The sequence below is a fragment of the Lithobates pipiens genome, unplaced genomic scaffold (assembly GCF_037356315.1).
Source record: "Lithobates pipiens isolate NorthernLeopardFrog02 unplaced genomic scaffold, aLitPip1_a1.2 Scaffold_19, whole genome shotgun sequence".
NCBI lineage: Eukaryota > Metazoa > Chordata > Amphibia > Anura > Ranidae > Lithobates > Lithobates pipiens.
In genome coordinates, this window is record NW_027507764.1 from 402,333,229 (window position 1) to 402,358,969 (window position 25,741).

Sequence of the window (25,741 nt, forward strand, 5' to 3'; positions counted from 1 at the left end):
TGCAGAGGAAACAAAAGCTGTGTTGGTGGCAGCCGCCGGAATGAGCGACAAAACGTTCTAGAAAAGTGCTCAGGCTTCAATAAAATGGCCGCCCAGCATCCAGTACACAGACAGGAAACACAGGGAAAATAGCTGTGAGAGCACATGAGCCATGCTGCTGCTAGAGAACACTGAAAATGTGTTCAGGTTTCCAGAAAGTGGCCTCCAGTGTCCTGAATAGGCGATCACTTGGAATATAGCCGCTGAAGCCCAGGAAGGCATGCTGCCCTCGCCCACAACTACAATGGCTGCCAGCAGCTACATGAGGTACAGAAAGAAAAACAATGGCAGAGTCAGCACCACACCAGACCCTCACAGGCACCATCCAGGGTCATAAAACACAGGACCCAGGACAACGCTAGCCAGCCAGCCCCCCATCCCAGGTGAAAGCACACAGAGATCCCCAGTATATGCACACATACACCGCTCAGCAGCCACATGCAGCATCCCCCCTAGGAGGGGGAGGGAGAAGATAGGGACAGGGGAGAGGAGAGGGGGGTGAGGGACCCCCGAATCGACCTCCCAGGGAATGCCCAGCTGCTTAGCCCCACTGAGGCAGGGAGAGCTATACTTACCAGGCCTGAAGAGCTGGGAGACATTCCAATACAGAACTACTCACTGATCAGTACAGGGTAGCTGCTGGCCCAGCATACTGTGAGACAGACATCAGTGGCCCGGTCATATGTATGCCTCGGAGCATAAAAGCTCACGAACACCTCTGGAGCGGAGGTTTCGTCGTAGCCTTCCGAGCGCGTAGCTTCAGCCTACACATGCTCGATGGCTGGACTGGGGAGACTACAAGGATAAGGGTATCCAGCCTGTCACCCAGCCGGCTGTTGATAGCTGATCATTCATCTTGCGCAAAAAGCCAAGCTTCTGCATAAAAAGGCACGGACCAATGGGCCCGCAGGGTTCCTAGGTCCTTCTCCTTCACTAGGCAAAATAAAACTGAGGTCTGTCTGCAGACAGGAGGGTTATTACCCAAGGGACCGCCCCCCCCCCCCCCCCCCCCGGGCGGAACTAAGAGTTTTGAGTGTTGTGTTACAACTAATGCCTAGTATTCTCCTAGTGATAAGGCTAACAACCCAATGGCTAAGAGAGGAGCTGTCTCGTCTGAATATAAGAGAAAACTGAGGTACTCCTGGAAGGAGGAGGGGTTATATAGGGGAGTCAACTTCCTGTATTGGGTGTGCCAGTTTCAACACCTGAAGGTAGCTATAACCAACTAAGTAAATACTTAAGGCTCTGTGTCCTATGATGTACGATAAAGCAATTTATATTTTGTCACTCAAAACCCCCCGGCCCCTGACAGGATTTGATTGACACAAGATTCAGGTAAGTATACAAGAGGGCAAAAGAGTTACAGGGACATTTTTTACTTTCATGCAGGCAACGCACTAAGGTAAAAAATAAAAATAAAATTATGTGTTGCATTTAGAACCACTTTAAAGCATTTTTTTACCCTCCCCTGTCCCCTTCCTGTCTGCAGCATTGCCATTACCTATTACAGGAAACTATGGCTGGGTGGGGAATGAGGCTGAGTCACAATGTATCTACAGAAGCACACTCCCCAGCTCTGGAGCATGCCCATACAGGTGCCCCCAAAGCACATAGCTTACTGAGAGGGCACGCACAAGGAGTAGAGAGCACGGGCAGGGCACTCTAGAAAAGATATTGGGTAAGGGACAATCTGGGCAATACCATTGCACAGAACAGATAAGTTGAACATCTTTTTTATAAAAAAAAAAAAAAAAGCGGTTAAAATCACTTTAAAATTAGCAGTGTAGATCTGGCTTAAGGATACACATTAAAGTGGTTGTAAATTCCATTCATGAAATCTAACCTGGGTACATAGAGGTGCATTTCATAAATTTAGAATATCATCAAAAAAAAGTTAACTTATTTTGGTAGATTAATTCAAAAAGTGAAACTCACTTTTGCCTACATGCAACGCCGCATTGATGCAGTATTTGTGCAAAAGGAGCTCCGACCAAGTATTGAGTGCAAACTATACTGTACAGACACGCTTTTCAGTAAGCCAACATTTTTTTATTAAAAATACTTTTATTGGTCTTATGTAATATTCTAATTTTCTGAGATACTGAATTTTGGGTTTTCACTAGCTGTAAGCCATAATCAAAATTAAAAAGAAAGAAATGCTTGAAATGCCTAACTAACATTTATATAAAATATAGGAGTTTCACTTTTTGAATTGAATTACTGAAATAAACTTTTTGATATTCAAATTTTATTAGATGCACCTATTTGTAGTGTGTACTTATTTATCTCCAAAACTCCAAGTCCTGTGTCTTTCTGCTGCTTTGTTTCTCTGTTGTCAGCAGAGTCACTCCTGACAAAATCTCCAACACAGGAGATAAAAACAGCTGGGAATTTGTGACAAGGAGGGTGCTTACAGATAGATAAGCAGAGAGCACAGTAAAGCTCTGCATGTTCCTTTGTTCCTCAGCCTTTCCTCCAGTCAGCTCTCACACAATGTATGTGCCCAGACCCCGGAACCCACTGCCGAAACAGGAAGAAAGATTTCCAACATGATGTGCACTTTCTAAAGAGTGTAGAAAGTTGAAGACAGCAGAAATACATGTAAAGGAGCTTTGTATATCTTCTGAGACTATTTAGTACACTGGCTATAGGAGAGGGTTTACAACCACTTTAACAGAAGGGCAATTAAGTACACGGGGCTTGTTAAATTTATCAGTTCCCTTTAAATCTCAATACTCAGAAGCAAGTTGTTCATCTACTGTTATGTTCCCCAGATTACTTTAGGCTTTCCAAAAGTTATTTTGAGAGAAAAAAATACACAAAAAATCTTACCATGTATGTTCTAAAAGAGTTGTTTCGTAGGTTTACTTTTAACGTACTGGATTCACCAACTGGTGTAGGAGGAAAAGCGTATAACTGGTCTGAAGCAAAAACCCCCTTTGCAGTCACATCTTGCCTGGGAATTAAAATACAAGAGTTTAGGTAGAGCTAGGAGCAAAACATTTTTTCCCCATTTTGGATAGAGAGGGCTATCACACGTATGCCCCATACACACTATCAGTTTTTCTGCGGAGTTGTTCCTTCAGGTTTACCAAAACCATGTAGTAGAAGGGTCTGCCTGATTGCATACAAATTGAAACTCCCAAGGTTTGACCTCATATTATATGGTTTTGGTAAATCTGAAGGAAAAACAGAAAAACTGATAGTGTGTATGGGGTATAACAGTTTTATACACAGGATGTAGGAGGAAATTCATACAAAGTGAGGGAAACCTGGTGTGCAAGAACTAGTGTTCCCATTGGAAGACTGCCCTTCTATTAGTGTTTTGATGTCAACTCTATCCAAATCAAAATCAAGCTAGCATAGTAGGGATGCAACTATGCCTTAACCGGTTCCCAACCAGCACACGAAGATGTACGTCGACAGAATGGCACGGGCAGGCATATTGGCGTACAGGTACGTCCAATCTTCAATGCCGCCCTGCCATCGGGAGCGCGCCGCCGGCGGCGCGCTCCTGCGCTGGTTGGGACCCCCGTGAGTCTGGTCGCGGGACCCGCGGACTCCATCGCCGCGGGCATACCCGCGATCGTCTCGGGCATACCCGCGATCATCTCACGGGATGGCTGAATGGAGGAAATGCCGTGTAAACAGCATTTATCCATTCTGCCTAGCAACTAGTGACGCTGATCTCTGCTCCATGTGATTGGAGCAGAGATCAGTGTTCACTAAATGAAAGCCCAACCCCCCCACAGTTAGTAACACACCCCTAGGAACACTTAACCCCTACACTGCCAGTGTCATTTACACAGGAATCACTGCATTTATATAGCAGTGATTACTGTATAAATGACAATGGTCCCAAAAATGTGTCAAAAATGTCCCATGGGTCCCCTACAATGTCGCAGTCACAATAAAAATCGCTGATCGCCGCCATTACTAGTAAAAAAAAAAAATAATAAAAAATTATTAATAAAAATGCTATAAAACTATCCCTATTTTGTAAACGCTATAACTTTTGCGCAAACCAATCAATCGCTTATTGCGATTTTTTTAACAAAAATATGTAGAAGAATAAGTTTCGGCTTAAACTGAGGGAAAAAAAATGTTTTTTTTATATATTTTTTGGGGGATATTTATTATAACAAAAAGTAAAAAATAATGCGTTTTTTTCAAAATTGTTGCTCTATTTTTGTTTATAGCGCAAAAAATAAAAACCGCAGGGGTGATCAAATACCACCAAAAGAAAGCTCTATTTGTGGGGAAAAAAAAGGACGTCAATTTTGTTTGGGAGCCAAGTCGCACGACCGCGCAATTGTCAGTTAAAGCGACGCAGTGCCGAATCTCAAAAAGTGGTCTGGTCTTTGACCAGCAAAATGGTCCGGTCTGTAAGTGGTTAAAGTGGTTATAAACGCAAGGAAAAAAAGAACAAATACTGTATAAAACAACCTGCAAGAAAGACAAAGGCATAGCTCATTATGAAATTCCTACCTTAGAATGAAGCTGTTGCATTGGTCCCGTACACTGCTGTGACGGGCGACACGTCTCCGGAATGTTACTTCTGAGTTTGCGGGCTCCATCACTATAAGCCGGAGCCTATTGTGCCACCAGTCATGGCACAGCAGCGTAACAAATGGCACGAATGAGCAGTTTCTTCAGTGCGCATGTGCCGATAGCGTTGGCACATGCGGATACAGTGAATATCTCCCAAACTGTGCAAGTTTAGGAGAAATTCACGGTACCTACAGGTAAGCCTTACTATAGGCTTACCTGTAGGGAAGTGTGGTTCTAAAGGGTTTACAACCACTTTAATGAACATTAAAAAGTTACACAAGATTATGAACATCTATTTTACAAATAAGGTAATTACATACAAAGTTCTCAATGAAGAAGCTTCAGAGCCGGATCTTCTTCTTGGATGGACTGGAACTTCTGTATTTACTGAAGCAGGAGCTCTCAACACATTTTCAGTCATGGTACCCTTTAGAAGAAGATAACAGTCAGCCATGCTTTTAATCATTTCAAAATACAAACACAACATCCACCTGCATAACATTGGACTTCTTTATCTGCAGTTTTTCTAAACTGCAGGGGAATAAAACTTGTTCTTGTTTTCATGACAAGGAAACTCCCAATCAGGAATATCTATTTGTCTGAAATCTCATCTTGACGTACAGCACAGGACTTTTATGCTAAGACCTTGGGATATAGAAAGTCTACCTGCAGGTGATTCGATAAAACAATCCTATGGTTTTAGCTAGAGTAGACCAATAACCCTACCCACTCCATGAGACTGTTTTCACAAGAGGAGGAGGAGTGATCAAGACACAAGGGGTGGGAGTGCATGTGTCCTGTACCATATTGCAAGATGAGGAATGTACAGGCAAGTCCTAATTCCTGTTATCTTAAAGTGATTGTAAATATTCACCTTGTAAAACAAGCCATTCAGTTTAAAATAGAATGTATACAGTGCCTTGAAAAAGTATTTATACTCCTTGAAATTTTCTACATTTTGTAATGTTACAACCAAAAATGCACAGTTATGCTCATAAGTTTACATAACCTGGCAGAATTTATGATTTCTTGGCCATTTTTCAGAGAATATGAATAACACAATGATAAACACAAAAACTTTTTCCACTTGTGGTAAGTGTTTGGCTGAAGCCATTTATTATCAAACTGTTGACTCTTTAAATCATAATGGCAAAATAAACTACCTGAATGACCCTGATCAAAAGTTTACATACCCCAGATCTTAAAGCGGGATTCCACCCTAAAGTGGAACCTCCGCTAATCGGATCCCTCCCCCCCTCCGGTGTCACAATTGACACCTTTCAGGGGGGAGGGGGGTGGAGATACCTGTAAAAGACAGGCATTTACACCCACTTCCGGGCATAGACTCCCGTGGGAGTCTACGCCATTTCCTACCCTGCCGCGCTGTCTGCTGGGACACACACGGGTCCCAGTGACAGCGCGGAGATTTCCTATTGCGCGACGCGACTCGCGCATGCGCAGTAGGGAACCGGGAAGTGAAGCCGATTTGCTTCACTTCCTGATTCCCTCACCTAGAATGGTGGCGGCAGCAGCCGAGAGCCGAGCGATCGATCGGCCTCGGCATCGCTGGAACCCGGGACAGGTGAGTGTCCATTTATTAAAAGTCAACAGCTGTAGTATTTATAGCTGCTGGCTTTTAATTTTTTGGTGGAATCCCTCTTTAATTCCTTGTATTGTCCCTTTAACATCAATGACAGCTTGAAGTCTTTTGTGGTATTTGTGGATGAGGCTCTATCTTCTCAGATAGTAAAGATCCAATCCTCTTGGCAAAGCCTCCAGTTCCTGTAAATTCTTGGGCTGTCTTGCATGAACTGCACGACTGAGATCTCCCCAGAGTGGCTCAATGACATTGAAGTCAGTTGACTGAGATAGCCACTCCAGAACCTTCACTTTATTCTGCTGTAGCCAATGACGGGTCAACTTAGCCTTGTGTTTTGGATCATTGTCATGTTGGAATGTCCAAGTTCGTCCCATGCTCAGCTTCCTGGCTGATGAATGCAAATGTTCCTCAAGTATTTTTCGATAACATACTGCATTCATCTTGCCAAACTATTTTGACCAAATTTCTTGTGCCTTTGTAGCTTGCACATACCCAAAACATCAGCGATCCAGGCCATGGTGACTCCTCTCCAAATGTAACCTTTATGGTTGCGGCCAAAAAGCTAAATTTCAGTCCCATCATTCCAAATGACTTTGTGCCAGAAGGTTTGAGGCTTGTCTCTGTGCTATTTGGCATATTGCAAGTGGGAGACTTGGTGGCATTTGCATAGTAATGGGTTTCTTCTGGCGACTCGAGCATACAGCCAATCTTTCTTCAATAGTCTCATTGTGCATCTTGAAACCGCCACACCATGTATGCCACCTGAAGTTATTTGTGGGTATTTCTTTGCATCCTGAACAGTTTTCCTGGTAGATTATAGTTTGAACACTGCTGATTCGCATTCTCAATCTTTTTATATCTCTTTCCTGTTTTAAACAGTTCAACTACCTTTTCCCGCAGATCCTTGGACAATTATTTTGCTTTCCCCATGGCTCAGAATGCAGAAACATCAGTGCAGCACTAGCTGAAAGATGCAAGGGTCTGTCAGGAGTCCAGAAACAAACTGACCTTTTATACACACACCAATCACAAGCAGATCACAGGTGAGGATGGTTACCTTTAATAGCCATTCAAACCCCTTTGTGTCACCTTGTGTGCAGGTTATCAGGCCAAAATCACCAGAGTATGTAAACTTTTGATCAAGGTAATTTGGGTCGTTTCTGTTGTCATTATGATTTAAAAAGGGTAAACACAGTTGACTGATAATAAATGGATTAAAGTGGTTGTAAACCCTCCCCGCTGTCCCATGTAAATCAGCATAAAAAAACATAATGAACACTGCTTGTAGATATCTCCTTACTTGCATAGTATTGTTGTAATCCTTTTTGTTATTTAGAATTACATCACTGAGCATGCCCAGATCGCCCCTGATTTACGGCTATCAGTACTTCCTACGGCACACAACACTGAATTCCCAGGAGACTTCTTAATCACTCAGCTTCCTACTACACCCCATGTGACATCAAATACAGTGTAAACCTGGCCATTACTGCAGCTGTTGAGGGCCTTGAGGTCCAGGACCGGACGGACCCCTTCCTTCTTTGGGACTACAAACAGATTGGAGTAGAATCCTTGAAACCTTTCCGTCATCGGTACAGGTACTTTTCCCCCACGCAACAACAGGTCCTGTACTGCCCCGAACAGGGCTTCCCGACGAACTGGAAGATGAAGGTTGGAGGGAAAAAAAAAATCTGTTTGGTGGACAAGAAAGAAACTATCTTGTACCCTGATGAAACCAGTTCGCAGACCCACTGGTCAGAAAGTAGGGAGATCCACCGGGCTGCAAACTCTCGAAGGCGACCCCCCCCACCCGAGATTCGGGCAGGGGCAAACCTTCATGCACTAACAGATTTGCTCACAGGCTTGCAAAACCAGGGAGGCTTTTGTTCCTCAGCAGGTACCTTGTGGGACTGGGAACGCTTACCTGCCGACCCGGGTGGACGAAAAATCTGGTTCTGAGTGGAAAAGGAGGGCCCTTGCCTATGGCGTGGCGCCTTCCCTTTTCTGGACTGTGGGCGTAACGTACTCTTAACCCCAGTAACATTCTTAATAATGTCATCCAGTGATGCTCCAAATAGCCTATCTCCCTGGAAGGGCAAGTCCGCCAGTGCTTTCTTAGATGCCTGGTCTGCAGACCAGCATTTCAGCCAGATCAGGCGACATAGCACTACTGCTGATCTTGAGGCTCTAGAGAGCAAAGGGGTCGTATCACAGACATACTTAAGGCCCTGCACCAACTGGTCCGCCAGCTCCACACAGACCTGTTGCTTCTTCATTCAACAGTGCAACAATTTAGCCTATTCAGTAAGCGTCTGCGATACCAGGGCCGTGGCTAACAATAGCTGCAATGCTGACCCCACCATTGTAAACATGGACTGGGCAATTGCCTCTGCTCTTCTGTCCGCAGGGTCCTTGAAGGCAGGAGTCCGTTCCATCGGAATCGTGGTTACCTTATTTAACCTGGATACCGGGGGGACAACAATCGGAGATGTCCATTTCTTCAGGAAACACTTCTGAAAGGGGTAACGCACCGCCATGCCTTTCGGGACTGAAAAGGCCCGCTGTGGTTTTCCCCATTCCTTGTAAATAAACTTATCAAAATAAGTTAGGTAAGCACTTTAGTCGTGCGGGTCGGCTTGTGGGACCGTATGGGACAGACACCTCTGTAGATGCCCCCGCCTTATCCTCCATACATAGGTGCTCCTACAAGTGCCTTTTCCTGCGCTGACTTGGACACGGAGTCATCCTCACTGTCCGAACGGTCCTGGTCTGCATTCTCTGATACGTCAGAACAGGGGCCGCCTGTCACAGCTTGGCCAGAGTCTGAATCAGAGCTTTCCCCAGAAGACGGTGGGCTGGAGGGGCCCCCTTGCGCCTGCACGCTGCTTCCACCCTGGTAACAAAGGCCTCCAGGACCGCCGACAGAGCGTCCATAGGCACCACAGGTGCAGGGGAACCAGTTGCAATAATAGGGATGTCTGGGGAAGAAGCGCCAGCTTCCAACGCTATGCTTACCCACACTCACCTGTCACCACTTAGGGACCTAAGGCAAGTGTCACAAAATGTCCACCCTCCTACCTGCCACAGACTTAGCCCGCCCCCCCCCCGCAGGACTCATCACCCTGACCCAGGTACTGCGCTAATATATCACTGTCAGCTCTCCCGTGTCATCCATGAGGTGTCTGTGTGAAAATCCAGCTGTTCTAGGAAACAAGCACCCAGTGCTAGAGGCAAAACTACCTGAGGCTACTAGAAAATTGGTGCCTCAGCAAAAAACTGAGGCCGCAGAGAAAATGGCCAAACTTCCAAAAAATGGCTGAAAAGCAAAAACTGGCTTTGGCTACAGAAAAATGGTCGCAAAGCGACCCGCGGCCTCCCCACGTCAAACAAAGCACAAACATGCCACCGTGGCCCAGAAAGAGGAAAGAGGACGAGCGGACCCCCAACACCCAGCGCAGCCCCCTGCCAGGACCCAGAGACCGCCCCCGGCCAGGTACGTGCACCGCACCCCCATGTGCCCAGTCACACAGCGGTCCATAGCATGGGGAGGAGGGAAGGGACAGGCAGAGAAGGGAGAGTGAGAGACCCCCTAGTCTACCTCCCAGGGAACGCAGAGCTGCTACATCCTGCCGAGACAGGTGGAACCATACTTACCCCTCTTGCAGGAACTGCTGGAAACATTCCACAGACAGACCCATCACCCAAGCAGTACGGGGTGGCTGCCGGCCACGGCGCACTGACACAGACAGCAGTAGCCTGGTCATATGTGTGCCCCGGAGCATATAGCTCAACCGGCAACCCCTGGATCAGACGGGGCATGTCTTGGCAGACCCAGCATGTAGCTAGGGCTTGCTCACTCGATGGCTAGGCTTGGGAGACCAAGGATCTCTTGTCCTGGACACGAATCTCTGCACTTTCCGATTGAGACGGAAAGCCAGGAGATCCATGTCTGGTGTGCCCCATCGCATGCACAGTAGCCTGAACACCTCCGGATGCAGCGCCCATTCTCCTGGTCCAGCATCTGGCGACTTAGGTAGTCCGCCTGCCAGTTTTCCACTCCCGGGACGTAAATGCCCGACAGGGCCGGTACATGTCGCTCTGCCCACTGAAGGATGTGAGCGACCTCCCGTGCAGCAGCCGAGCTTATTGTTCCTCCTTGATGATTGACATAGGCCACCACCGTGGCATTGTCTGACTGGATCCTGATCGGATGCCTTTGAAGTCTCATCGACCATGTGGAGAGGCATAGGCTGATCGCTCGTAGTGCGAACACATTGATTGGCAATTCCTCCCCCGACCAGAGGCCCTGGGTCGACCGTACCCCCAGTACTCTAGCCGGTCAGGCTGGCATCCGTTATGATCACTGTTCAATGTAGAGGTAGGAACGACTTCCCGGACCGAAATGCTGGGGACCTCAGCCACCAGAGCAGGGAGTCCCTGACTGACTGGCTCACCTGAATCTGCCGATCCAGGGATAATGGAGATTTGTTCCATTTCGTCAAGATCTCCTTCTGCAAGAATCTGGTGTGAAACTGGGCGTACGGCACTGCCTCAAAGGAGGCCACCATGAGCCCCAGGACTCGCATGCTGAAGTGTAGCGATGACCACCTGCGGTTCATCAACAGTTTTACCACGGCTCTGAGAGTCTGCAGCTTGTCTGAAGGGAGAAACACACTCGCTTCCATGGAGTCCAGCAGCAAGCCTAGGTTCTCCAGACGCTGAGTCGGTATGAGTACCGACTTTTTTAGGTTCAACAGCCACCCAAATTCCTGCAGGGTCTGCATGGTGATCGCCACATCCTCCTTTGATTCTGAGACGGAAGATACTCTCAGGAGGAGATCGTCTAGGTAACCTACGATCGTGATCCCGCGTTGTCGCAGCAAAGCCAGAACTGGAGCCGATACCTTGGTAAAGACTCGGGGGTCAAGCCAAAAAGGGAGGGCCACAAACTGGTAGTGGGTGTCCCCAACTGCAAAATCGCAGAAACTTCTGATGCCATAGGCATATGGGTGTGTGCAGGTACGCATCCTGGATGTCCAAGGACGCCAGGAAGTCTCCTTGATGGAGTGCAGCGACTACTAAGCAAACTGATTCCATTCTGAACCTCTGTACTTTCACGGAGCAATTGAGGGCTTTTAGGTCCAAGACTGGACGTACCTCTTTCTTTTTGGGAACTACAAACAGATCGGAGTAGAACCCCTGGAATTTTTCCGGCTCCGGAACAGGTACTATCACTCCGCGACTCAGCAGATCCCTTACCGCCCCCAAGAGGGTCTCCTGGCGAGCGGGGATTAAGGGTATACTGGATGGGAAGAATCTGTTTGGTGGCCAATCTCCAACTTGTAGCCAGAGGAAATCAGTTCGCAGACCCATTGGTTGGACAGCAGAGAGGCCCACCGGTCTGAAAACTCTCGAAGGCGACCCCCCACCTGTGAGACGGGCGGGGGCAACCCTTCATGCGGTAGCATGCTTGCTCGCAGGCTTGTTAGGCTAGCGGTTCCAGGGATGCTTTGGTCCTTCAGAGGTCATCCTGTCGGGCTGGGGACGTTTAGCCGAAGGAAGACCCGGAAGGAAGAAAAAGCAGTTTGTGAGCAAAAAACGAGGGCCCTTGCCTACGGTGCGGCTCCTTAGCCTTCCCGGCCTGTGGGAGTAAGGTACTCTTCCCACCGGTGGCATTCTTAATGATATCCTCCAACGAACTTCCAAAGAGCCATTCACCATGGAAGGGTAGATCCGTCAGGGCTTTTTTAGATGCCTGGTCAGCCGACCAGCATTTTAGCCAAATCAGGCGCCTCAGCACCACTGCTAAAACTGAAGCCCTGGATAACAGAGGGAGGGTATCCAGGGCCACGTCACAAACGTACTTAAGGCCTTGCACTAACTGGTCTGCCAGTTCCACGCAGACAGGAGAAGCCTGTTGCTCCCCCAATTCATGGTGCAAACGTTTTGCCCACTCAGTAAGTGTCTGTGACACAAGTACGGAGGCCAGTACTGTTCGCATTGTTGACTCCACAACCGTAAACAAGGAACGGGCCACTGCCTCAGCCTTCCTGTCTGTGGGGTCCTTAAAGGCAGGAGTCCCCTCTACTGGGATCTTGGTTACTTTGTTTAAGCTGGATACTGGGGAGCAAACGACCGGAAGAGCCGATCATTTTTTGAGAAGGCTCTCCTCAAAGGGGTAACGCACCTCCATATATTTTGGGACCGAAAAGGTCAGTTGTGGTCTACCCCATTTCGTGTATATGAACTTATCGAAATAAGTCAGATACAGAAACACCTTAGGTGCACAGGCTGGCTTACGGGATCCAAAAGGGACCGCTACATCAGCAGATTTTCAGGGTATCACGCACAGCTGTGATAAGTGCGCCAACTAGCGCTTTGTCGCGCGTGAAGCCGGATGGGGACTCATCCTCACTGTCCGAACGGTCCTGGTCAACGTCATCTGAAAGAGCAGGGGCCACCAGCCTCAGCGGGGCCCGAGTCTGCATCAGAGCTCTCCCCAGAGGACGGAGGGCGCTTTTTACCACCTTTGCGTCCACGCAGCACCTCCATCTTGGCAATGAACGTGTTAAGGACCGCCAACAAAGCGTCCAGAGGCACTGCACTGTCTGCAGGCGAACCGGTTGCAATTGCCTGGAGTTCGGGGGAAGAAACACTAGTTTCTGAAGCCATGCTGACCCACCCTGTCTGACACCTGTTGGGGACTTAGGATAGTGACTGGTCCCACCCTCCTAACTGCTGCAGGCTGAGAGGATCCCACCGCAGGACTCACCACCCTGACCGAGTTCTGCGCCATCCAGCTAGGTATAAAGGACATAATCACAGGGAAAACGGCCGCCAAACTACAGAAAAATGGTTCCTGACCAAGCTTCTGCCTGGTCACACCAAACATGGCCGCTAAAGCACTGTATACAGAGAGGGACAGTGAAAAAAGGCAAAGAAAACTGCAGCAGACAGCGCTACAGCGATCAGCATAAACAGACCTCCAGACACCCAGGGGAGAGACAACAGACACCCAGAGCACAGCCACCCAGCGCAGCCCCCCACCCAAGGAGAGAGCCTGTATGTGGCACACACACCGCTCAGCAGCCCATGCAGCATCCTGGGGGGGGGGGGGGAGATAGGCACATGGGGAGAAGAGAGGGAGGAGGGGGGCTCCCAAATCGACCTTCCAGGGAAAGCCCAGCTGCTCAGCCCAACCCAGGCAGGGAGGGCTGTACTTACCAGTCTGGACAAGCTGGGGACATTCCATCACAGACCCACTCTCCGATCAGTAGGGGGTGGTTGGCTGCACCTGGAGCCTGAGGGGCATGTCATGGCTGACCCAGCGCGGAGCTCTGGTCTGCACATGCTCACTGGCCAGGCTGGGTAGACTACAAAGAAAAGGGTATTCCAGCCTGTCACCCAGCCGGCTGTTGATAGCAGATCACAGGATCTTAATTGTGCGCAAAAGGCAAAATTCTGCAGAAAAAAAATCTAAGGACCGATGGGCCCGCAGGGTTCCTAGGTCCATCTCCTTCACTGGGCAGAAAAAAAAACTGAGGCCTCAGGATGTAGGCTGGGGGGTTGTTACTGAAGGGACCGCCCCTTGGGTGGAACTAGAAAGTTCTGGTTTTTGTACATGTTAACATGTTCTGCCTAGTCCCCTCCTGAAGGTGGCGTAACAACCTGATGGTCTAAGTAAAGGAGCTGTGTCAGTCAGTGAACGTAAGAGAAATATCTTCTGTGGCCTTTGCTACTTTACAGGGATCCTCAATCCATTACTCCAACATATTCTAAAGGAAATTAAGTTCCTTCTCTGAACCCTAAACAAAGTCAGGGGGAATGGCAGATATGTAGTGTTTCTGGTCCCAGGAAATTGAAGGTTGTTGAAGCACCCAGATATTTCCACAGAATTCAGATATGACAGAGAAATTGCTTTTGTTGGACAGGCTGCATGGTGCATTCCCGAAAGGGAGCTAGATCTGATAAGGGGAGCAGTGTCATAATAGGACATTACTCCAGGACAAGAGAACAACTATCACGCTTAACTGTAGTTTGCGTTTCCTGTAAGCCAGCTACAAAACTTATGCTCTGTGGTCCTTTTGTTCCAGTTTCCTTGCACCTGTGATCACTCATTGCTAAATGAAGGATGCGCTCACACAATTGAGGGTGAAATTGATAGGTTTTTGCACTTCCAGACACAGGTGCCATTATAACCCAGGACCTGACTATGTTCCGGTGGCTGTGCAGTTCAGGCAGAAAAGGTAGTTTTTGTTTTACAAACCAAATTTTTGCTTGGATCATAGACTTTGTAGGAAATATTGGGCTGATAGTTATACATGCTTTAGTTCTGCTAAATAGTATAATAATCTATATGACTGAAATAACTTTTAAGCAAAGTAGCCTTTGTTAATAGCAAAGGAAATACAGTACACTAAGCCCTCTTCAAAGGTTTTAAAGTAACATTCTTTCTACTTACTTCTCCACACATTTGAAATCTCACTTTATGCTTGAAATGTGGTTCTGATATTGGATGGCATTCAATGTCCCAAAATTGGGTATAGTCGCCCTGATCTTTGGGGAAGAAAGTAACTGGTAGCTTTAAAAAAATAAAAATAAAAAAAAATAAAGTAGTTATGCATGTACCACAATCAGACTGAAAAAAAATAAAAAAAAAATAAAACGACTTTTGTTACCTTTAATCTGTCAAGTGCTGCAAGCACACCCGACACGTGAGAACATCTGAAAACTGTGTAGGTGGCACGATAAATATCACTGCAGTCAACTCCCTGAAGCAAACATAAATGTGTAACATCGTAAAATTAATAAAATAGCAGATTTTCTTAAATCGTATGTATTTAACCACCTTAGTCTTTGGACCTACCAGTATGTCCTCAGGTGTAAGTGGTTAGACCAGGATCAGGGCTGCAGCTCCAATCCTAGTATTAAAAGTTTCAGCCAGACATTTGCTTTCCTGTAGAAGTGATCTGAGTGGCTCTACAGCCACCCACTCACTTCTACAGGGCATGGAAGGGGGCCACCAATCTCTGGCTCTCCTGTGCGATTAGGGAACCTAGGATTGCTGTGACCTCTGTGGTCTGGTAAACACCGGGGGGGGGGGGGGGGGGGGTTAGGTACAGGAATTTTGTCATTACAGTTTTGGTTTGTTGTAAACAAGCCGCTACCAGCTTGTAAAGCAGCTGATCAAGCCCATCTCGGTTTGATCAGATGTTTTTGATGCCAGTGGAGAGATCTAATAGACCCCAGATTCCTCAGTAAAGAGTACCCGTATCTGCCCATGCTACCACAAGGGATGCTGTTAATCACTAGTGATAGCAATAAAGGTGATACAAAAAAATTATTAAAAACAAAACAAAAAAATACATTTTTTATTTTAAATTGGCCCATCCTCCCATGGTAACTGGCAAATGCAAACAAACACCTAGATCCTGCGTGCCTTTATAAGCGGTGATCGCACCAAACATGTGAGGCATCACCGTGATCGTGAGAGCAATAATTCTAGCACCAGTACCCACTAGCACTTTACAGGTTACTAGTTCACAGCTAATGGCTTACAGCATTTCCGGGGGATAGTTTAATGTACCGTAATATGTCGTGATTCCACAGGTGGTGCAATTTTAAAGCAGGACATTCGGTTTCCATTTACTCGACGCAACACCTTTTTACATCATCTTTCATATTTTACAAAACAATTGGGCATTAGATTGTGTTTCAGTGTACCAAAATTTAACTATTGTATTCATTTGTATTTTTATCTTGAAAAAAATGTGGTTTTAAAAATGGCTGTGCACTCTCATGGTTGGGCTCTCTTCCACCCAATTTTATTATTCCCCTAACCTATCACAGAGGGGTATATTCTCAGTTATAAATATTTTCGAAAATATTGTGTTTAAAATGTAAGATGAGAGGATAGGATATATTTTTGTATTATTGTACGATATTTTGTCTATGCTACAATGGCTTATGACTTGTTTTTGTATCCTTATTGGTTATTCTCTGCGATGGTAAAAACCTGAAATAACAAATATCGTGCAACACAAAAAAATTGCAAAAACCACCATATTTTTTTTACCCCAGGGTCTCGGTTTTAATATATATATATATATATATATATATATATATATATATATCTCCATAGTGGAGCAGGATCTGGGGGTTTTGGTAGATCATAAGCTCAACAACAACATGCAATACCGAGCTGCTGTTTCCAAAGCGAGCAAAGTCCTTTCTTGTATTAAGAGAGGTATGGACTCCAGAGAGAGTGAGAGATATAATTTTGCCCCTGTTCAAATCATTAGTAAGACCTCACCTGGAGTATGCAGTTCAGTTTTGGGCACCAGTTCTCAAAAAGGATATCGGGGAACTGGAGAAAGTGCAGAGAAGGGCAACCAAACTGATAAGAGGCATGGAGGAGCTCAGCTATGAGGAGAGATTAGAGGAACTAAATGTATTCACTCTTGAGAAGAGGAGAATAAGGGGGATATGATCAACATGTTGAAATATATTAGGGGTCCATATAGTGAACTTGGTGTTAAGTTATTCTCTGTATGGTCAACCCAGAGGACACGGGGGCACTCTTTACGTCTAGAGGAAAAGAGATTTCATCTTCAAGTACAGAAAGGTTTCTTCAGTTAGAGCTGTGAAAATGTGGAATAGACTCCCACCAGAGGTGGTTCTGGCCAGCTCAGTAGATTGCTTTAAGAAAGGCCTGGATACTTTCCTGAAAGTACATAATATAACTGGGTACATAGGTAAAGTTGATCCAGGGAAAATCCGATTGCCTCTTGGGGGGATCAGGAAGGAATTTTTTTTCCCCTGCTGTAGCAAATTGGAGCATGCTCTGCTGGGGTTTTTCTCTCCTTCCTCTGGATGAATTGTGGGCATAAAACCGAGTATTTGGATTGTACGATTATTTTTTATTCTAGTTGTTTTTAAGGTTGAACTGGATGGACTTGTGTCTTTTTTCAACCTATGTAAAATATATATATATATATATATATATATATATATAATGTTTGGGGGTTCCAAGTAATATTCTGGCAAAAAAAATGCAGATTTAAACATGTAAGTGAAAAATGGCAAAATTATGCTGTATTCAATTACATACCTTTATGTAGGGGGGTGCAAAAGATGAGAGATGCCATTTGAAATTTTCATTACCCGGATTTTCTATATCCAAAAAAGTTTCTAAACAAATAAAACAAACAAGGTTTATTCAGTGCCTACTTAATAAAAAAAAAATAGTAATAAAAACAAAACTGAAGGACTGAAGTTCAATGAGTGAAGAAAAAAAAAAAAGTTGAAGATGCTTTTTAGGCATCTTGGCAAACCTAAAATAATAATAATAAACAGTGCAGGTACTTTCAAGCATGCCACAGAAACAAAAATGTACTTGGAAGCAAGAAAGGAAAAAATGCTACATCTCGGTAAATTAAAGAATACATATAGTGATCTTGTACACAAAATTATGTACTTCCATCGTTGATAATGTAATTTAACAAAACGCTCCAAACACTCATGGGATTTTTCAGAAGTACATCAACATAAATGAAAACCGTAAATGAAAACATCTGAGGCAACAGCAGGTACTTTCAAGCATGCCATAAAACAGTGTACCCAGGAGGAACATACAGGAATAATATGTGGGCAATATAATACTTTTGTTAATCAGCCTTATATACAAACATGGAAACTAAGTAAACATGGCTTCCTATCCGGTGATCAAAAGCAGATGGGTGAATTCCAATGATCTATATAATGCAGGGTCGTAAGTCAAGGGAAACCATTTATTGCATACAGTATGAAAGCTGCAATTTCACAAAAAAAAAAAAAAAAATGAACCCCCACCCCAAAAGAAACCCACAAAAACAGCTAACAAGCTAGGCGGTTTAGAACATCTCAAAAGCTTTGCTTATCATATAAAATTGATGAAGTCTGCAAGACAAAGGGTCAGACTGTTAGTGATCCCTGTGGACATCTGATAACTGAAACTTACCTGAGCTTTCACCTGCTGCTGTTTTAGGGAATACAAGGGTAGGATTCTTTATTTCAAGTACAGATGAAGTTTTAGGTAGAGGTTTTGCTACATGAACAGGGGTCTCCATACGAGGCGAAAGCATTGGTAGGGATTTTCGACCTCCCTCTCTAGGCCCGCTCATTGTAGTGTCGTCATTAATTTCGACTTTAACAATCTGAGGCAATGAAAAAAGTCAGAAGTTAGCGTTAGCAGTTAGAAGACCGGAAGAAAAATACATCTCTTTGCAGGTAATAAGATTAAAAACAGTTAAAAGGATGGTAAACCCCTTTTTAAAAAATAAATAAAAAACACACATGCCTATACTTACCTGTTCTATGCAATCGTTTTGCACAGAGCAGCCCCAATGCTTCTTCCGAGGTGTCCCGCTGGCAATCCAGGCCTCTCCTCTTTATTGGGTGCCCCCACAGAAAGCCACTTTGCCTAGGGGGCACCCGTGCGTGCTTGCTCCCAAGCATATAATGCATTAAGGTGAAAAACCTTGAGGCTTTACAACCACATTAACCACATGCCAACCGGACCATAGCCGAAAGACAGCTACAGCACGGTCGGCTTATTCTGGGAAGGCATCCATGGATGTCCTCCCAGAATATTGCTCTGGCGCCCCCTGGAAACATCTGTGACCACCGGGTCTGGAAGACTTGGCGCATCTAGGATCACGGTAAATGGCTGCCGTTAGTGGCCACAGCGCTGCTCAGTGCCCATTTTACAGCCACATCCAGACTGCCAACACTCTGCCTTACCCATCCATCTGTCCAAACTCTGCAATACCCAGCTATCCACATTCACGGCTCATCCATGCCACATCAGTTTGCATCCATGCTACTACAGTGCCTCAAGGTGTAATTAGATAGTCAAATTAGACTTGAAATGTATGTCCCTAGAAAGCCTGCTGGTGCTCCCTGCAAGTTGGGCTTCTGTATGTGGCCATGCTATTTAAAAGTCTCACATGTGGTATCACCGTACTCGGGAGTAATAGCAGAAAGTGTTTTGGGGTGTAATTTGTGGTATGCATATGATGTGTATGAGAAATAACCTGATATGACAATTTTGTGAAAAAAAAAATGAACAACACTTTATTTTGCAAAGAATTGTGGTAAAAATTATAACTTCAAAAACCTCACCGTGGCTCTTTCTAAATACCTTGGAATATCTACTTTCCAAAAAGGGGTCATTTGGTGGGTATTTGTACTTTCCTGGCATGTTAGGGTGTCAATAAATCAGATAGGCTGTCAGTACTTCTGGTGTGATCAATTTTCAGAGATTGGCACCATTGGTGTGGACTCTAACTTTCTCACCGACCAAATATACACCAGTTTTGATTATTTTTAAAAAATATATAGCAGTATAAATTTTGCCCAAAATTTATGAAGAAAAATTACTAATTTGCTAAATTTTAACAGAAACAAAGACATTTTTTTATTTATTTTTTTACAGAATTTTCAGTATTTTTTTTTATTTATAGTGCAAAAAGAAAAGAAACAGCGGTGATGAAATACCACCAAAAGAAAGCTCTATTTGTGTGAAATAAGGGACAACATTGCTATAGTGTTGCATGACTGAGTAATTGTCATTCTGTGAGCACAGAAAGCTGAAAATTGGTCTGGTTAGGAAGGGGGTTTAAGTGCCCAGTGGTTAAGTAATTAAGGTGTAACAAAAAGGACAGAAACAGTGTTTTTTTTTTTGCTTTTTTTTTTTACTGTCCTTGTCCCACTAGTACAAATTTCCTTGCAGTCTCTCCAAAGTGAGGTGAAAATCCTCCTTGTTAACTGGACCAATGGACTTTTTGCATTTCTAAGCACATCATTTCTCTCAAAGGTTTCTGGCACAATTAGAGAGCATGACATAAATGGACATCAAAGTTACAGTGCCCATATCTAAAGCATTTTAATGGCTCCCCTCCAAATACCAGTCATTGGGCTTGCATCCTACTATACCTAAATAAGACAAAGTGCAATAAATAAAAAGGGAACTGTGTAGGTTGCATTTAAATAATGGTTCAAATTAACAGTTAGATGCTACATTTTAAACAGCTCTCCACAACTGTCAATGGGCTTACATTGCATTATTTCTAATAATGCAATGTAATAATCACATGAAAGAGAAGCAGAAGTAAATGGGTTACGACAAACTATGGAGAGAGATGCACAGACGGCAACACTGAGCTGCTCTTGGATCAGATTGGATGCTGCATGTTTTTTTCTGGTTTATACCAGCATACTTCAGTGTTTCCAAAGGTGGGTAATGTTTATAAAGCGAAGTACAATATTCTCTCGGAGAAGTCCTCAATATTCCCCAACAGCCTCCTTTTACAGGTTAAAAGTGTAAACTCAATCTACAACATCAATTTTAACCAGGTTACCCTCAAATGCCTGCAAAATAATGAACAGCATAATTAAATCAATTTTATGGCAAGTATACAATGAGACAGGTAAAAGCCCCTGTACACACGGTCGGAGATTTCGACAACCAAATCCGTCGGATTTTGCCCGGATTTTGTCCGTCGGATCTTGTCCGAAACTGTTGCATACACATGGTCGGACTAAGTTGTTGAAAAATCCGATCTTTCAGAACGTGATGACGTAATTTCGTTACGATGGTACTACATTCAGGCTAGTAGCCAATAGCTTTGATGTAGGAATATGATCTGAGCATGCGTGGCACTTGGTCCGATCAAAATTCTCTACACATGATCGGAATATGTCCAATTGAACCAGTTGGTCGGGAAATATATCCAACAAGTTGGAAATTTGGGTCCGACAGAAACATTCCGATGCATACCACACACAGTCAGATTATCCGACAACACGGTCCGATAGGACACATTCCATTGGATTCTCCGATCGTGTGTACAAGGCTTTAGATACAATTTAGGTAAAACAGTTATACCTTTTGTCCATTATCACAGTGCACATAAATCTGACCATTCCATGGCAGCAGAGTCTTTTTTTTGGATAAAGATGGATTTGGACTTACAAGTATTAGTGTGTGACTCCTGTAAAAGAAGACATATGTTTAATGTATATTTTGACAATGAAATAGGAAATAAACTTTAAAGGTAGCAGGGCTTACTGTGGCTCAATGTTCCCATGCTGTGGTGTTACAGTAAGCCAGTGAGCTGGCCAGGATAAATCAAACTCTAACAATCGTGAAGAGTTGTTGTGAATCTGTACTTGACCTGTTCCAGCCACTTCATCTGGGAGAAGATTGAAGAAAAAAAAACCATTATGAACGTTATGACCTCATACAAAACAACAAAATAATTATTATTAGCAATATTGAAGTCTTGCCTTTGTAAGAGCAAGTGGTTCTTCAAAATGGTAAAATATTTTAACACGAATGGGTAAATTCTTACACACGGTTGCTCATTAAAGCAGACATCACTAACGTGACTGAGGCTCACAGAAGAATCTTGAGGAAAACTCAGACCCCAATTCTCACTAGAGGTCACTACAACAGTACAGAAGTGTTTTCTCCAGGAATATGGGATTCTCAATTTTCCAAGATCCAGCCAAAAAACCCAGGGTCATCACCTTGTCTAGGGGAGCTTAGGTAGAAACCCAAAGGTAATATACCTTTTTTTTTTTTTTTATGATTTTCTTCATCTTTTCATTATTTTCATAATGCAGGGTTTTGATAACAGGGTAGGGGATTATGGACTAAGTAGATCTTCCATTGTGGTTCAAGGTTCACGTTAAACAGACATGTTTTTCTTTTGATTTTTCTGTATTTTTTCTTTTTAACTTGTCAATTTTTATATCTGAACGCCATGAAAACTCAAATACAAAGTTAAAATACATACATGGGAGCTATTTAAAGTGGTTGTATACCCACATTTTTAACTTTTATCTACAGGAAAGCCTATAATAAGGCTTACCTGTAGGTAAAAAAAATATCTCCTAAACCTGTACGGTTTAGGAGATATTCCCCTCGGTATGCGCCGCTGACTGCAGCGGCGCATGTGCACAAGGGGTTTCTCGCCGTCAAAATCCGGCAGCAGCCGAGCGGCCGGACTGAAATCTCCCGCACGCATGCGCGGGACTGACGATATCGCGGCTCCGGCCACTCACAGCGCCGGAGCCGCGATACCCGGAACAAACGCCGAGGGAGCATGTCAGCTCCCTCGGCGTGGATCGGGCCAGATGTCGGGGCCTCGTTCTAAGGTAAGTATTTCATAATGAGCTAGTATGCGGTGCATACTAGCTCATTATGCCTTTTGCTTTGCAGGTTTAAAAAAAAAAAAAAAAAAAATGTGCGGGTTTACTACCGCTTTAAACCTGTCAAATATCTTGAGATAGATAAAACCCTGCCCTGTAGTTAAATTAGACCAAAAGCTCTAATAAAAAGATAAATAGCAAGGAAGAAATGTTTTGGTAGGAGATGTACAAAAACAGCTTCCCCCCCAACAATTTATTCACTTTGTCTATATTGTTCAGTGCATTAGCCATGCAGCGTACAACACCAACTCAGAGGTGGGAGTTAGAGACAATATAACTCCTGTGACAATGTGCAGGAGTTACATCATCAATTGCCACCCAAGCTCCAAAGAGGATGACAGTGGACTCTGAGGTAGTTAGTGCTGCAATATTAAGGAGAGATTCAAAAACTAGAGTTGGCTTTTAGGGATATTACACATTTGTGCACAAGGTGAAATCATGAACCGGTAAATTCTATTTCTGGCAAGTAGTCTGTGCACTCTCACAATTCTATTACAAAAATAAAATGCTTTACGATAGTTCCTTTTTTTTACAACCTTACACTATGACCATTAATCTAAAAAATGAAATGTTTTATGGCAACACAAAGCAACAACTGCCATAATATATATCATGTAGTCATGACAAACCTTTAGTCGAAAGTTTTAACTGGAGACACTCTGGTTGCACAGTCAAAGTATTTTCAGATCTATTAGCATTTGACAAACGAGGTCCTTGCGGGCCTTTGACAGGCAGATCATCCAAAGATGTGTTACTAATGCTTCTTTGTGTATTTTGAGCAGTTCTAAATAAAGACAAACATGAAATACTTTTACTACACAGGTTACAATACTTTCAGACTGTTTAAGTAGTACACTAAAGCTTCATCAATTCTAAAAAAAAACTCTACAGATTTAAACACAAAAGAGCAAACAAGTTTGCCAAGAAAATTTGAAGGCACTCAAATTTCTAATCTTTAAACAGCATAATATAGGTTACTCTGCACATATTCCCCAAACTTTAAAGCAGTAGTAAACCACTGAAAAATAAAAGAAAAAAACAAATTAAAGAAAAAAACCTTGCAAGACAATAGGATATTGTGCTAGTAAGCATCACATACTAGCACATTATGAAATATGTATCCTAGAATGAAGTCCCTGCAGCCGTGTCCAGTCATGTTCTCTCTGCATTTCTTCCGGGTTCGTGGGCTCCGCATGCCCCTGCATTCATAGCATTTGTGACAAATTCTGCCTGCAGCAACATGCACAGGCAGTATGGAAAATGTAAAGGAAACACCATTTGATCCTCTTCCAAGGCAAGTGATTGACAGCAACTCCAAAGGCAGAACCTAAAAAGCCACTTATCAATTCCCCTTAACCACTTGCCGACCGCCGCACGACGATATACGTCGGCAGAATGGCACGGGCAGGCATATGGGCGTATATATAAGTCCCTGCCTGCCCGCGGGTGGGGGGCCCGATCGGGCCCCCCCCCGGTGCCTGCGGCGGTCGGCATTCCTTCGAGAGCGATCCGGGATGAGGGGGCGGCCATTCATTCATGGCCACCCCCTCGCGATCGCTCTCGACGAATGGAAATCCCCGGTGACATCACTTCCTCTCCTGTAATGTAAACACAGGAGAGGAAGTGATGTATTCTCTCCTCCGTGTCGGTATTTTTCGTTCCGACACGGAGGAGAGCGGATCGGTGAGTTGCACCAACACTCTACACACACAGTAGAACATGCCAGGCACACTCACACCCCCCCTTTACCCCCCGATCACCCCCCCAATTACCCCTGCCCCCCAGTCACAGTGACACCAATGTCATTTTTTTTTTTTTTTTTGCATTGGTGTCATTTGTGACTGTAATAACTGTTAGGGCAGTTAGAGTTAGCCCCCTTTAGTTCTAATGTGCCCCCCTAACCCCCCCCCAATAAAGGTTTAACCCCGTGATCACCCCCCGTCGCCAGTGTCACTAAGGCTGGGTTCACATTGCAGCGGTTTATGAGAACGAATGTGATTCGCACCGCACTGCAGTGCAAATCACATCCGATCTCTGTGCGATTCGAGTTCAGCCATTCGCCGCACCCGCCACACCCGCCGCAAATTCGCACGGGACCCTTTTTTTGGTCCGCAGCAGAATCGGATCGCATGGGTGTTCACACCATGCGATCCGAGTTTGCAGATCGCACTGCGATATGCGAACTGATCTGGGGGTGTCAGTAACATTTCACTGACACTCCCAGCAGTTCGCATAGGGCAGTGTGAACTGCCGCCGGGAGGCATGCGATGCGGGAACCCGCCGCGGATTCGCGGCGTTTCCGCATCGCTCCAGTGTGAACCCAGCCTAATAAGCGATCATTTTTCTGATCGCCGTATTAGTGTCACAGGTGACGCTAGTTAGGCAGGTAGGTATTTAGGTTCGCCGCAGCTTTTTATAGCGCCAGGGACCCCCATATACTACCGCATAAAGCCCCCTGATTGCCCCCTAGTTAACCCTTTCACCTGTGATCACCATATAACTGTTACAGGTGACGCTGGTTGGTTAGTTATTTTTTTATAGTTTCAGGGCACCCGCCATTTATTACCTAATAAAGGTTTAACCCCCTGATCACCCGGCGGGTGTCATTTGTGACTAATAACTGTTAGGGCAGTTAGGGTTAGCCCCCTTTAGTTCTAAGGTACCCCCCTAACCCCCCCAATAAAGGTTTAACCCCGTGATCACCCCCCGTCGCCAGTGTCACTAAGGCTGGGTTCACATTGCAGCGGTTTGAGAACGGATGTGATTCGCACCGCACTGCAGTGCAAATCACATCCGATCTCTGTGCGATTCGAGTTCAGCCATTCGCCGCACCCGCCGCAAATTCGCACGGGACCCTTTTTTTGGCCCGCAGCAGAATCGGATCGCATGGGTGTTCACACCATGCGATCCGAGTTTGCAGATCGCACTGCGATATGCGAACTGATCTGGGGGTGTCAGTAACATTTCACTGACACTCCCAGCAGTTCGCATAGGGCAGTGTGAACTGCCGCCGGGAGGCATGCGATGCGGGAACCCGCCGCGCATTCGTGGCGTTCCCGCATCGCTCCAGTGTGAACCCAGCCTAATAAGCGATCGTTTTTCTGATCGCTGTATTAGTGTCACAGGTGACGCTAGTTAGGCAGGTAGGTATTTAGGTTCGCCGCAGCTTTTTATAGCGCCAGGGACCCCCATATACTACCGCATAAATCCCCCTGATTGCCCCCTAGTTAACCCTTTCACCAGTGATCACCATATAACTGTTACAGGTGACGCTGGTTGGTTAGTTATTTTTTTATA

At 45.0% G+C, this 25,741-nt stretch overlaps 1 protein-coding gene across 2 annotated transcripts in view; it reads right to left on the reverse strand.

Annotated features, from left to right (window-relative positions):
• The window catches only part of CEP192 (centrosomal protein 192), a 341,693-nt gene that overhangs the window by 30,607 nt on the left and 285,345 nt on the right, over nucleotides 1-25,741 (reverse strand). For both annotated transcript variants that reach the window (XM_077492401.1, XM_077492400.1), the window contains exons 38-46: nucleotides 23,074-23,228; nucleotides 21,300-21,423; nucleotides 21,117-21,222; nucleotides 18,189-18,384; nucleotides 17,301-17,380; nucleotides 14,869-14,961; nucleotides 14,652-14,771; nucleotides 4,911-5,017; nucleotides 2,872-2,995 (exon numbers count right to left, since the gene is read on the reverse strand). In XM_077492401.1, coding sequence (XP_077348527.1) covers nucleotides 2,872-2,995; nucleotides 4,911-5,017; nucleotides 14,652-14,771; nucleotides 14,869-14,961; nucleotides 17,301-17,380; nucleotides 18,189-18,384; nucleotides 21,117-21,222; nucleotides 21,300-21,423; nucleotides 23,074-23,228 — 1,105 coding nt within the window. The remainder of the gene's footprint in view (nucleotides 1-2,871; nucleotides 2,996-4,910; nucleotides 5,018-14,651; nucleotides 14,772-14,868; nucleotides 14,962-17,300; nucleotides 17,381-18,188; nucleotides 18,385-21,116; nucleotides 21,223-21,299; nucleotides 21,424-23,073; nucleotides 23,229-25,741) is intronic.